Source organism: Uranotaenia lowii, chromosome 3 (genome assembly GCF_029784155.1).
Source record: "Uranotaenia lowii strain MFRU-FL chromosome 3, ASM2978415v1, whole genome shotgun sequence".
In the NCBI taxonomy this organism is placed as follows: Eukaryota; Metazoa; Arthropoda; class Insecta; order Diptera; family Culicidae; genus Uranotaenia; species Uranotaenia lowii.
In genome coordinates this window covers 244,288,680-244,300,953 of record NC_073693.1, presented here as the reverse complement: position 1 = coordinate 244,300,953, position 12,274 = coordinate 244,288,680, and the positions used below count along the sequence as shown (strand labels likewise).

The window sequence follows — 12,274 nt, the reverse complement described above, 5'->3', positions numbered from 1 at the left end:
GTTGTATTTAGTATAATTGTCAGATCGGGACACAAAGTTTTGGTGATAATGAGCTTAACAGTTTTTGCCAGAAGCTTTCGAAATTTAGTCTAAGGCAACTTAGGTCTTCTCGATAGCATTTATTCATGTTCGTAAGAACTTTCCTCACATGGAGGCGCGTTTCATGTGTCCTTCAAGTTTCTTAGGAGTGAGGAATATTCCTACTAAATTATATTTGCTAATAGGTCTGAATGCCTTAGGTTTAGTTTTATCTTTTTTCCCTGGTTTCGGGATAAAGATCACGCGCACCTTCTTCCACTGAGTTGGAATATGACAGAGGGTCATACTGGCGACGAACATCTCTGCCAAGGCAGGTGTTACCATTTGTTATCAAACTTTAAACTGAATTATTGGAAATTTTATCAGCTTAAAAATCTGGCATTTAGATGGTCCTGTACCTGAAATTGACAAACAGATAGCACAAATCTCGCACATTTTTATCTTTTTGAATCTAACTACAGAACTGAAACCAACCCAAATCCACTAAGGTTTCGGAAGTCAAAGTGCATCAATTGATGTCGCGGAGCTCATGATGTCAGACTTTTTTAACTTATCATTGGGTCGCCTGAAGGAGGTTTGCGTTCTGAAAATTGAGCCTAAAGATAAGCCAACTGGGCAGTATTGAATACTACAGAACAAAATTCGTCGAAATTGCAGTGTGCTGTCAGAATTTTCAAAACATTTGGAACACACTATATAACGGAGGAATGTTACTGTTTTTACTCTATTCTTATGAAACAAACAAAACTTAACTATAACAATAAGAAAAGACGAGATAAACAGAATAATTCGCATAATTGCACATCAATCGCTATCGAAATTCAGCAAAATTTAGAAAAAAAACTTATTTAGTTTAAGGGTGGTTCAAAATAGGTCCAAAGGGTAGTCCAAAATAGAAACCTGGTGGTTCAAAATACCGGCCACAGTAATGATCGATGAAACGCTTTTTTAGGCTTAAATCTTGTTACATTGCAAAAAACGGCGATATGTTTCGATAGAAAAAGCTTTGATCTTCGTAGTGAACGGATGAAGCAGTCAAAAATTGTAACATGTGCTTTTTTATTCCAGAAAATAGCATAGCCACTTCCCAAAGCGGTCTGTGTGCTGATTTCGTGCTCAAAATTTCAGTATCGTGTTAAAAATTGTGCAAAATGCCCAAAAAAAAGCACAAATTCTTATCAGCATCCGAAATTTGATTATTGAACATCACAAAATCGGCAATGGCCACCGTAGGGGAGATGAGGGCATAATGGGCACCTTAAGGAAAATGCTTATTTAACCATAGAGAACAGCTGTAATATGTGAATTACATCATTGTTTCGTGTTCCGACACTCAAATAGTCTATTGTCTAATTGGATGAAACTTGAAAAAGTAGATAAAAACGTTTAAAGATGCATTTTAAAAAATTTTGCCGAAAGCTGAAAACCAGTCACTGTAGAGGCATAATGAGAAACCCCCCGAGGCAGTATGAGCACCATTAATGAAGGCATAATAAGCATTTTCTGCCGGGAATCAATCTAGCAACGAATTCGACTCGATGAAGTCAATTGAGTAATAGAGCTACAGCTCAACTTGTATCGTCTGACGATTTGGCCTATTGGTAAGATGTCGGAGAGATAATCAGTAGGCTCGAGTTCGATTCCTGGTGGAGGTGATTTTTTTTTTCTTCATTTATCATTTATGATCATGATTGCACTAAACGGTGAGGCGTAGATTCATCAAACAAAGCAAAAACAAAATAATCTAGGTCTGTTTGTAGATTTCAAAGAATTAACACATGTTCATACATTATGTTTCTGGTGTTTTGTTTGACGGATGATGCTTTGATGCTATTAGCCGTGTAATGTAACGATAACAAAAATCAATCATGAATGGTATGTGCAAAAAAAATCCCCTCGAACAGGAATCGAACTCGAGTCTACTGATTACCTCTCCGACATCTAACCAATAGGCCAAATCGTCAGACGATACAAGTTAAGCTGTAGCTCTATTATTCAGTTGACTTCATCGAGTTGAATTCGCTGCTAGATTCTCCGGCAGAAAATGCTCAATATGCCTTCATTGAAAGTGCTCTGTTCGCCTCTAGTGAACAAATTAAAGTAAAAACGCGTTTTACAATTGATTAAAGTGAAAAATCAAAAATTTTATGATGCTGAAAATTTAGAAACAATGTGTAGATCATGTTGCAGTGCGTACATTTCAGATCAAGATGATTTAAAGGTCATAAAAGCTTATTTGGTGGTGCTCAAAAATTATAATATTTTCGTCACTTGAGAACCTAGCTGGTTATTATTTAATATTTCTGTAAATATGAAAAGGATATTTCTTTTTTGGTGAAAAATTAATACTATAGGTAGTACGAAACAAGTCCTCATGAAAATTTGTTTAAGAAAATACGTACTTATGTAGAAAAATGGACTTCTCATTATGCCTCGGGTGCTCGTTATGCCCTCATCTCCCCTAATATTACCGATATTGTCCAGGTTCATAAAGATAAAGTTGCTAGGATTGCTCTGGTGTACAAAAATCGTGGTTTTTCTCGCCAGCTAAGCAATCGGGGCGTCCTTCAAAGACAACTGGCCGAATTGACGTGGCCGAAAATTGCGAAACAGATTGAAACCGAGTTTTCCTTTCCATTGAGATAACAATCCGTACGAAACAGTCTTTTTAAAAAAAATCTCAAGGGCAGAGTAGCGCTTAAGAAGCCATATTTGTCCGCAAAAAATATCAAAAAGAGAGGCCCATTTCACCCTGGACTACGTTTTATGGACCAGTGATGACTGTAAGAAGGTGAATCGAAAGTAATGGTATTTGTTAGAGATGTACCGAATATTCGGTCGGCCGAATATTCGGCGCCGAATATCGCCTAAAAACCGTTAAGCCGAATATTCGGCTTTCCGAATAGTTGAGCTAAGTATTCGGCCGAATAGGCCGAATATCTTCTACAGACTTGTAAATTTTTCAAAAAAATCGAGTAAAGAATCCAGATAAGTCAAACTGGACGAGATATCTAGATATTATTTAATACTTCTCGAGTTTTGCTCGGCTTTATTCAGATTATTTGCTAAATCAAATAAAAAACTCAAATGCCTCTTTAAAATTTTTAAGATTTTTTAAATTTAAAAATATACATCTATTTTGCTCTTTTTTCAAAAATCGTTCTGAATGCCTTACCGTCTGGATAGGTGAAGGTATGGTTTGCTTAAGGTTAAAGATAATCTATCTTCAACCTTTCAACAACTATTTTGAAGATATCTTGCTCAAACTCGACCTTCATCTAATTTAATCTCAGAAAAGCAATTTCAAATAGCTTGGGGAGGTCTGGCAACATTGCCTTGTGGAAGTCGTGCGTCTCGAATGGTGTTGAAAATTTATGTTTTCTGGCTTTCAAACGATGGAATAATTACTTCTGGTTAGGAAGTCTGTCGCGTGGTGTACAGGGCTCCTCGAAGGAAGTGAAATTTTAGTAGGAGCTACGTGATTTGGTGTTGTTTTGCTGAGTGAAATTTTTACGGATTAAATTTTTCCTTTTCTGAAAATGGCGGCGAAAGAAATTCAAAGCTTAAGAGCCTTCGTTCAGGAAGCTCGAGCAGTGCGTTATCGGCGTTACTAACTAAACGTTGCGCACCATATTGATCGCAACCTTGCATGTGCGAAGGCCCAGTCTGATGACAACGGCATCTCGTGGTGAGTACCGAAAATACAAAGTTTCCAGGCGACACCGTGGATCTAAGCTAAGTATTTTTTCTAAATTTATTTCTTGGTTATACAGAGATTTGTGTGTGTGTGTGTGTGTGTGTGTGTGTGTTGCGTTTTTTTTTCTCTCTCTCTTTTTCTCTTTCTCTCCCCTTTTGCATAATGTGAAGAGGCAACACTGCCAAAGTGTAAACATTTGTTTAGTGCTAGTGCAGATAAAATTTTGAAAATATATTCGAAAAAGGGCCGCAAATTGCTCGTTTTTGTCCTTCAGTTTAGTGATTTATTGTTTCCTGTGTCGAGAAAGTGGAGTTTCACCGAAAAGTCGGAAAATTCAGTGTTTTTTTTCGGGTTTAAACTAAATGAAGAAGTGCAGAGGGCTGGTGTTCTGCCCCCAAGATTCACCTAAGAACAGCAACGAGAGGGCTATTTTATAGACGTGATCCTCCTGAGGCTACACGAGAGTTAAACAGATTACAAGATAAGTCCATTGTTTATTAGTACATACATAATTCATTAACTTTTTCAAACTTAAATTTTGGATTTAGATTTACAGTACAGAATGACAGAAGCTTTGAAATATTTCATAGAAACATTTCAAGGATAGTAGTATGGAATACAATCTTTTGTACAAGTTTATACACAAGGAAACTTCGCAAGTAACATTTGAAGATTCATAGCAGCCTATAAGATAAAGTTTTGGTTTTAAGGGGTTTGAGGTGTCCAGTAAAACTATCGGTGTTACTTGGGTTTACTCAAATTGGCAGTTTAATTTTTTGCTAGGTACAGATTTTCAAAGCATCGAATATAATTTTTCAATATAGGAATCGAAATAAAAAAATGCTTCTGTTAAAGAAATTTGATGATGGTTTTTGGACCCAAGATGTGTGTGTGTGTGTGTGTGTGTGTGTGTGTGTGTGTGTGTGTGTGTGTGTGTGTGTGTGTGTGTGTGTGTGTGTGTGTGTGTGTGTGTGTGTGTGTGTGTGTGTGCATGTGTGTGGATGTGTGCGTTTGTTGGTTCTGTCGTAGGAGTTTGAAAATAAAGTGCCTTAATGCTGTTGCGAGTGCAAAGAAAAAGAGCTACTATGGAGATTTCCTCCACCGTTTAGTTGCTTGGGAACAGAGCATATCAGGCAAGCGAGGCGCGATCGGATGCGTTTTTTTTTCTCTTTCTTTCCCCGTTTTCATAACGCGTTAGAACGTTTTTGCACGTTAGTTCGTTCTTGCTCCTCTCGTTTTAAATGCTTGATTAAATACGGTGAGTTGCACCGGTGCCAAGTGTATTGTACGTGAGTGAGAATGCCACGTTAGGACGTTTTTGCTCTTCTTGTTTTAAGCGCGCGATAATCTTCGGTGAGTTGCACCGGTGCTAAGTACATTGTACGTGTATGACAATGCCACGATAAGACGTATTTATTCTAAATAAACACGCGATGTACTCGATAGTATGCGACGCGACGATCATTAAATATTTAACTTTGCTTTGATCGCATCCCTTCCCAAAGGGAATCCAGATCTTATTTACCTTCCCCACTAACAAACCACCCTTCCTGAGACGACCGTGGAGATTTAGAGGTGTATTCGGTCTCTAGTAGCAACGGAAGTCGAACTAACAATCCTTCCCTTTCCCCGATAAACCGTAAGGACGTGGCCGGCGCCGTTATTGACCATATAAGATAAGGAACCTTCGAAACGTGCACACAGAAAATGGTAAGCTAATCCCAAGCCCCATTTATTTGGATCTATGTACAATTTTGATGGTTCTTGTCAATCACGGAGTAGCAACTACTGAAATGTACGGTTTGTCTAAGCTCAAGCTCAAGCTCAAGCTCAAGAAAAGCAATTTCAAATAGCTTGGCACCTGTTTTGACATGTTTTATCCCAGGTTTCACAGGAACGCAATATATTTGGTGATAAACGCCCTAGAACCAACTAGCCATCTGATGTCTTTCCAGTTATTGATGACATCTTAAAAATCAGAAAGACCCTTTCTTAAAAATATCTTGTAAAACATCATCCGCTTATATCATCTGGTTGAAAATAATCGACATGGGGGGCATGTATATGGAAGAAATAGAAAGCATTGAAATAATTGCTTTAGGTTTTTTTATAGAAAACTCTATAGAATATTCGACCGAATATTCGGCCGAATATTCGTTTGGCCGAATAGTTGAAAAGGTCAATATTCGGTATTCGGCCGTTCGCCGAATACCACTATTCGGTACATCTCTAGTATTTGTCTTATGGTATCACAAGAAAATGGCGGCGAACCGGTGAAAGTTTGTAAAAGGAATGTTTGCGGCCTACAGTCAAGCATGGTGTTACTTTACCAACATTGATTTTTCAAACAACTGAGCATGACTTGGATTTTTTGGCTTGCACAGTCTCCCGATGTTAATCCGATTGGGTATCTCTGGTCAATTTTAAAAATTAAGGTTCAGGAGCAAAAACCAACAAGCAATTGCGGCAGGTAATTTTAATTAAATGGGACAAAATTACCCCGGAAACAACTGCTATTCTTGTTGGATCAATGTCACAACGATGTCAAGCTGTTATTGAGGCCAAAGGAGGTCACACGAAGTACTTAAGCTATGCGAACCAGAGGGGTGGATAAACCTTTGTTGCGTTATTTTTTAACTTTTTTTTTTAAATTAGGTCTCAAATGCAACAGAATATGTTTTTTTCATTTTAAGCTTGAATGAATTGACTTTGTTTTTTTTACATAAATAATAATAAACTGAACAACAATTAAGGTTGTTTTATTTTTCTGGTGGGTTTTTGGAAGAAGTCTATTTTTCCACTGGGGGTGGATAAACTTTTTTTTTGCATGCTACCTATAAATGTTTGTTTTTTTTAACAGCCCAAGCTAACATTTGAAGTTTGATCCCCAAGAATCCCAGACATATTTTCCCTATGAACATGAATCCTAGCTAACCGCTTTCTAATTTTGCTTCCAGGACAAATCCGATACCGGGGTCCGCAAACTGCTCGAGGACGGTCGTCTGCCGTTGGAGCGCCTGCTGGTGGAAACCGACTCGCCCTTCATGTACCCTAACACCCGTGCCTCCAAACTGCCGCAGCACGTTAAAACGGGCCTCACGGAACGATCCCTGCTGTACCTGCATCGCTACTGTACCTTCCAGCGGAACGAACCCTGCAGTCTGCCGGCCATCGTCGAAATGATTGCCGCTTTCATGAACAAAAAACCGGAAGACGTCGGCCTGTCGACGGCATTCAACGCACTGAAACTTTTTGGACTGTCCCAATGATGACCGCGAAATGGATGATGAACGAATAGAAGATTTCACATTTAGAATCCAACGAAAAAAAAAGGAGACAAAATACTAACTAACGAAAAACGAACTATTATTACTAATACTGAAGCTGTATGTAACCCCTTGGTTCTCTTTTTATTTTATTAGAAACGAAACGATTTCACTTCTTGGTAGTGACTAAACCGATAGATTCCTATAAAGTAGTTGTATTCTTTTAAATACATTTTATTGCATTGTTTCTCATTCGGAAATTGTTGAATTTGTCCTATTTATGTCTTGCCCGAACGTATGTAGGTATAGTGTTGGAAGGTTATATACATGGTATTTCGATAAGTTAAAAAAATGAAGTTATATTGGTTGCTCTACTACGCGTAATGATTTACACGATATATAGGCTGCTCAAAGAGCTACACTCTCATCATAGTTTTAGACGTTAAGATTCCGTTGCTCTTAGTTGCTAGGAATACAAATTTTGTAGTTTAATGAATAAAGGAGCATGAAATATTTGATTTATATAAAATTGATAGAAAAAAAAAACAGAATTTTATGTTGTGTACGTGATGTGAAAGACTGAAGTTACTGAAAAGTTAGTAAAAAAATGAGAATTTGTAATAACATAAAGCAATGATTAGATGATAAACCAAATTGATGATTGACTAAGCTAATCTAAGCGAGATCAACTAAAACGAAAACAAACAACAATGATAACCTTTAAACAATTTCTTGCTTTTCGAGGCATGGTACACGATTCAGGGAAGCAAAATCTCAATAGTTAACGTAACGAAACTTTTACTACATTCCTTGTGACCGGCCAGTCCTCGAAAAGTGAATCAATTGTTGATTGGTTGATTGAAGTGAGAAGCTTCCGAACGTGGAAAAATATAAACCCACATCAACTTTGTAGTTGGATGCTATTAATCGGACGTCAGGATTAGAACGAAACGATTGTTCTTGAAACTTGGTAGTATATCTAGTAGGATTAGGGAATTGAATGAGTTAAGTTCTTCATAGTTAGTTACGCGAAACCCTTTGCAAGTGATTGATTTTTCGCACCAAATTCAGTTTATATGTAATCAAGATTTTCTACTAGAGGGTTCCAAAAGCCCAGCATATGTAATATATATGTTACTAAGGAAGAAAGTGCCATAATAAATGTATAATCTTGCTGTAAAGATTCTAATACGAAGAAAAAAAATCATGTGACACTCCTTATTCATAGTGTAAATTATTCTGAGATTGTAATAAAAACGAATATATATTTTTACAACGTCTGTGTATTCCTGTTTCAACATTCTATTCGAAATGCAAACTTTCGAGAAGCGATTTTGGATTTTCCAGGTGAATTTGATGGTTCTTTCGGTTGACAAAACGTTTACTGTAGCCGCAATGTTTGCATTCGGCTTGAATGTAGCAGTAATTCTTCTTTCGATGATCGCTGTAAGTTGCCGTCGAGCCAGGATTCAGGGCTACTCCACACCTGGTACAAAGTGTTCGTTTGATGGCTGGTTCTCTAAAAAAATAAATTCTTAAATTAGTTAAATGTTATCATGTTGATTTTTGCATTATAACTTACATCCGAAGGACCGCCTTCTTGCCGATGGATTTCATCAGTTTACCGTAGACTCCAGAAAGAGCCGGAACAGGTAGCTCGGACATCAGCACCGAAGCCTGGTAGAGGTAATTCATACGTTCGTACACATCCCTTCCGGGGCAGAGCCGGGCGTTTTTCTTGGAGGAGCTCGGGTTCGGATTTCCGGAACCACCATTGTTTCCGTTGGTCTTATTATTTCTCGGTTTGTTGGGCGCATTTTCACTGACTATTGACTTTGAACGATCTTGGTTAGAGGCGGAGAACATTGCGCTTGAAAAGTTGAGAAAGGAAAACTTGTTCAGAATAAAATTGTTTTTAGACAAAAAAAAAAAGACAAGAAGGTATAAAACCACAGGCTTGAAGGTAAACAATATCATTCAGGTTTGTTTTGCGATGGTTCGATGTGATTGATAATTTCTGAATGAATTCCGTCAATTCCGATTTTTCGAAGAGCCCTAACTTTTGTAATTACCCTTGAAAAGTTCAATTGATTCTATTAAAGACAAAAATGCTTTTCAAAGTTCAAATTATTACATTTTACCAAAGTGACTCAATAAGCTTATGTGGATGGAATACTATTAGGAAGTATTAATATTTGTTAATGAATATATGATCTTAATGAGGCTGATTTTCTTTTCCAAAAGATTTAGAATTATTTGTGTAGAACTTGTGATTGTAAAATGAATATTTATAAAATTTTCAGTAATCTAGTTTTCTAGAAGATGTTCAAATGCAATGTGGTACAAAGAAGGTGATGAACAAACACGCACATTATTACAGAACTTGTTATTCAAAAAGTAAAAAGGTAAACAAAGCCTACGTTACTTGCCAGGATGTTTATGTATCTAAAGGCGAGAATCGTATTTAAACAGCAGTTGACAATGATTTTTTTTTCTCTAGTTTTCGCTGGTACAGCGATGATGGTTGTTTGTTTGAAAATGCAACTGACGTCACGAATTGTCTTGGGTACAATGTTTACAAAAAAAAAAAACTTTTACTAAAGCCTAGTCCACACTCGGCAACTTGAACTGCGATTTCGGTTGCTGAGACTTGTTTATGTTTACATTTTGAACTAGACGGAAAATGCATGTCACAAGTCTCCCTATAAGTATGGGAGACTTTCAGTAACCAAAATGTAAACAAAAACAAGTCTCATCAACCGAAATCGCACTTCAAGTTGCCAAGTGTGGACGAGGCTTAACCAGGCTAAGTTGTGCGAACGAAGAACAACGATTTTCTTTTATTATTTTTATCACTTATACAATGTACAATTCAAAATAAACAATGAAACACGGTTAATAATTCCACAAATCGCTGTGATGAAAGTGTGTTTTCCATGTCCATTTGTTTAGAAGAAATTTGTTTTCCTAGAAAGTGAGACATATTTTTTTTTCATTTTCGCTATAACTCAAGTCAAAAATTATATCCTTCAATTTTTTCTTCAATAATCTGTCTCTTTCAAAAATATCATTGCATGGAAGCTTTAAATGTGGAATTATAGGTCTTCAAAATATTATCAAATCTTGCGTAAGCATTTTTTACGTATCATCATCAAGATTCAGCTAAAACGGCTTCAAAAGTAAGGAAAACAACTTTTAAATTCATATTTCACATCCAGAATATGTTGACCAGACCACAAAATGAAACGAACTTGCTAAAAGTTCATATTAGTTTTTGCATTTTTTTTTTGTTATAATATACATACTGTTATATATTATACTGTTTGTTTACATTTTGTTTCATACGACGCAATGAAAACTCACGCGAGAAATGAAGTTTCATAATCACCAGCAAACGGATGAGGTTGAAAATTTCGAATAAAATCAGAATTTGAAGCTTGGGCCTAAAGAATTAGTGCATATAAAAAGAAAACACGAGGCTCTCATAGCCAAAGGGGTATAAGTGATAAAATGGTCGATTTTGAGTTAATGATGCCAAACGATTCTTCACATTTCAAACTATTTTTTATGATTTTTTCAAATTTTTATAAGTTTTTTTTACATATTTCTACATTTGATAGAAAATACAAATTCTTGAAAAATATATGGAAAATGTCCAAACACATCAATTTTAAAACGTGTTTTCTCGAAATAAGCTTTTCTGCTCTTATATCCCTTTGGCATCCCATAATATATAGGTGCCTAACAACATATCTAAAAAAAAATCCGCTTCTACGTCAGATTAGGTCAGAAATTAAAGAAATTTTAATAACACAAGGCAAACAAATTCAAATTTTTCCGAAGTTCACATAATTAAAAAGCTGGATTTTTGGTTTTATCACCGCGATTGTTTATACTTCGAAGTTATCGACCTTTTTCGGTGAGTTTTAAAATAATCAAAACAAATTACCAGTTGTCCATACGTTTCGAGCTACTATGGCATTCGCTCCTCTTCAGTGGACACTAAAATTATATTTTACGTTTAAAAATTACACATTAAATCTAAATTTTAATTTAAACTTACAATTGACTGGCCATCGTCTAAGCTATTTTGGTTTTGGACAGTTTGTTTTGTTTTGCGTTTACATTTGTTTGTCAGTGTCTGTGTTAACTTGGATATTATTGGGTCATAAGCGGTCTTCAAATTTATGGAATCTCTCTGCCTATTAACGACATTATCGTCTCCTCTCAACTTAATATAGAACGTTTCGGCAGTTATCCTAGCGTTGTATCCAGTAACTCTCTCTAATATTTTTGAATCAAAAATGTGGCCAGTTTCTAGACAGTGCTGAGCTAGACCTGTGCTTATTTGTTTTGTGGATACAGTTGTTTTATGTTGTTTTAATCGTTTTTCTAAAAATTGGCTTGTTTCTCCTATAAACGATTTCTTACATCCTCCACACTTTATGTCATACACAACATTAACGTTCTTGTTCTTCGGTATTTTGTCCTTGGTTTTGTGAAAATCATGTTTTTTACTTTATGTATAGGTTGAAAGGCGACATTGATTTCATATTGTTTCAAATATTTGGATAATTTTTCACTCAAACCGGCGCAGTACGGGATGGTTACAAAATTAGACTTACTTCTACTGGAAACGCTTAAACTGTTGTATATTTTGTGTGTTCGTTCTTTGATTACATTTGTTACAAGATGTGAAGGGTAGTTATTGATTTTTAATATGTTTTTAACTGTCTTTAGTGTTTTTTCCCTATATTTTGTGTGGGTGAGCCTAATTGCTCTGTCCACCAGTGCGACTACAGTATTTTTCTTATGTGAAAAAGGACTAACGGAGTTGAAATCTAAATATCTACCTTTCTCATCTTTGGGGAACCATTCCGTTGATATGCTATTCATTTTTCGGCTAGGATAACTGCCGAAACGTTCTATATTAAGTTGAGAGGAGACGACAATGTCGTTAATAGGCAGAGAGATTCCATAAATTTTAAGACCGCTTATGACCCAATAATATCCAAGTTAACACAGACACTGACAAACAAATGTAAACGCAAAACAAAACAAACAGTCCAAAACCAAAATAGCTTAGACGATGGCCAGTCAATTGTAAGTTTAAATTAAAATTTAGATTTAATGTGTAATTTTTAAACGTAAAATATAATTTTAGTGTCCACTGAAGAGGAGCGAATGCCATAGTAGCTCGAAACGTATGGACAACTGGTAATTTGTTTTGATTATTTTAAAACTCACCGAAAAAGGTCGATAACTTCGAAGT

General features: G+C 36.1%; 2 protein-coding genes across 3 annotated transcripts in view; one reads left to right on the top strand and one right to left on the bottom strand.

Moving 5' to 3' along the window:
* Nucleotides 1–8,278, top strand: part of LOC129755737 (3'-5' ssDNA/RNA exonuclease TatD-like) — a 64,395-nt gene extending 56,117 nt beyond the window's left edge. For both annotated transcript variants that reach the window (XM_055752362.1, XM_055752363.1), the window contains exon 4: nt 6,694–8,278. In XM_055752362.1, coding sequence (XP_055608337.1) covers nt 6,694–7,005 — 312 coding nt within the window. In that variant the 3' untranslated portion in view covers nt 7,006–8,278. The remainder of the gene's footprint in view (nt 1–6,693) is intronic.
* On the bottom strand, nt 8,268–11,109 carry LOC129755742 (uncharacterized). The gene is made up of 4 exons (XM_055752371.1): nt 11,066–11,109; nt 10,952–11,004; nt 8,585–8,872; nt 8,268–8,521 (listed from the first exon to the last, which is right to left on the bottom strand). Exons 2-4 carry the CDS (start codon nt 10,960–10,962, stop codon nt 8,305–8,307), a joined length of 516 nt encoding a protein of 171 aa, XP_055608346.1. The 5' UTR covers nt 10,963–11,004; nt 11,066–11,109; the 3' UTR covers nt 8,268–8,304.
* Between the last annotated feature and the right edge of the window lie 1,165 nt (nt 11,110–12,274).

Coding starts and splice junctions, on each gene's coding strand:
- LOC129755742 (XM_055752371.1), bottom strand. Junction 8,522..8,584: donor AAGAAGGCGGTCCTTCGGAT/GTAAGTTATAAT, acceptor TTATTTTTTTAG/AGAACCAGCCATCAAACGAA.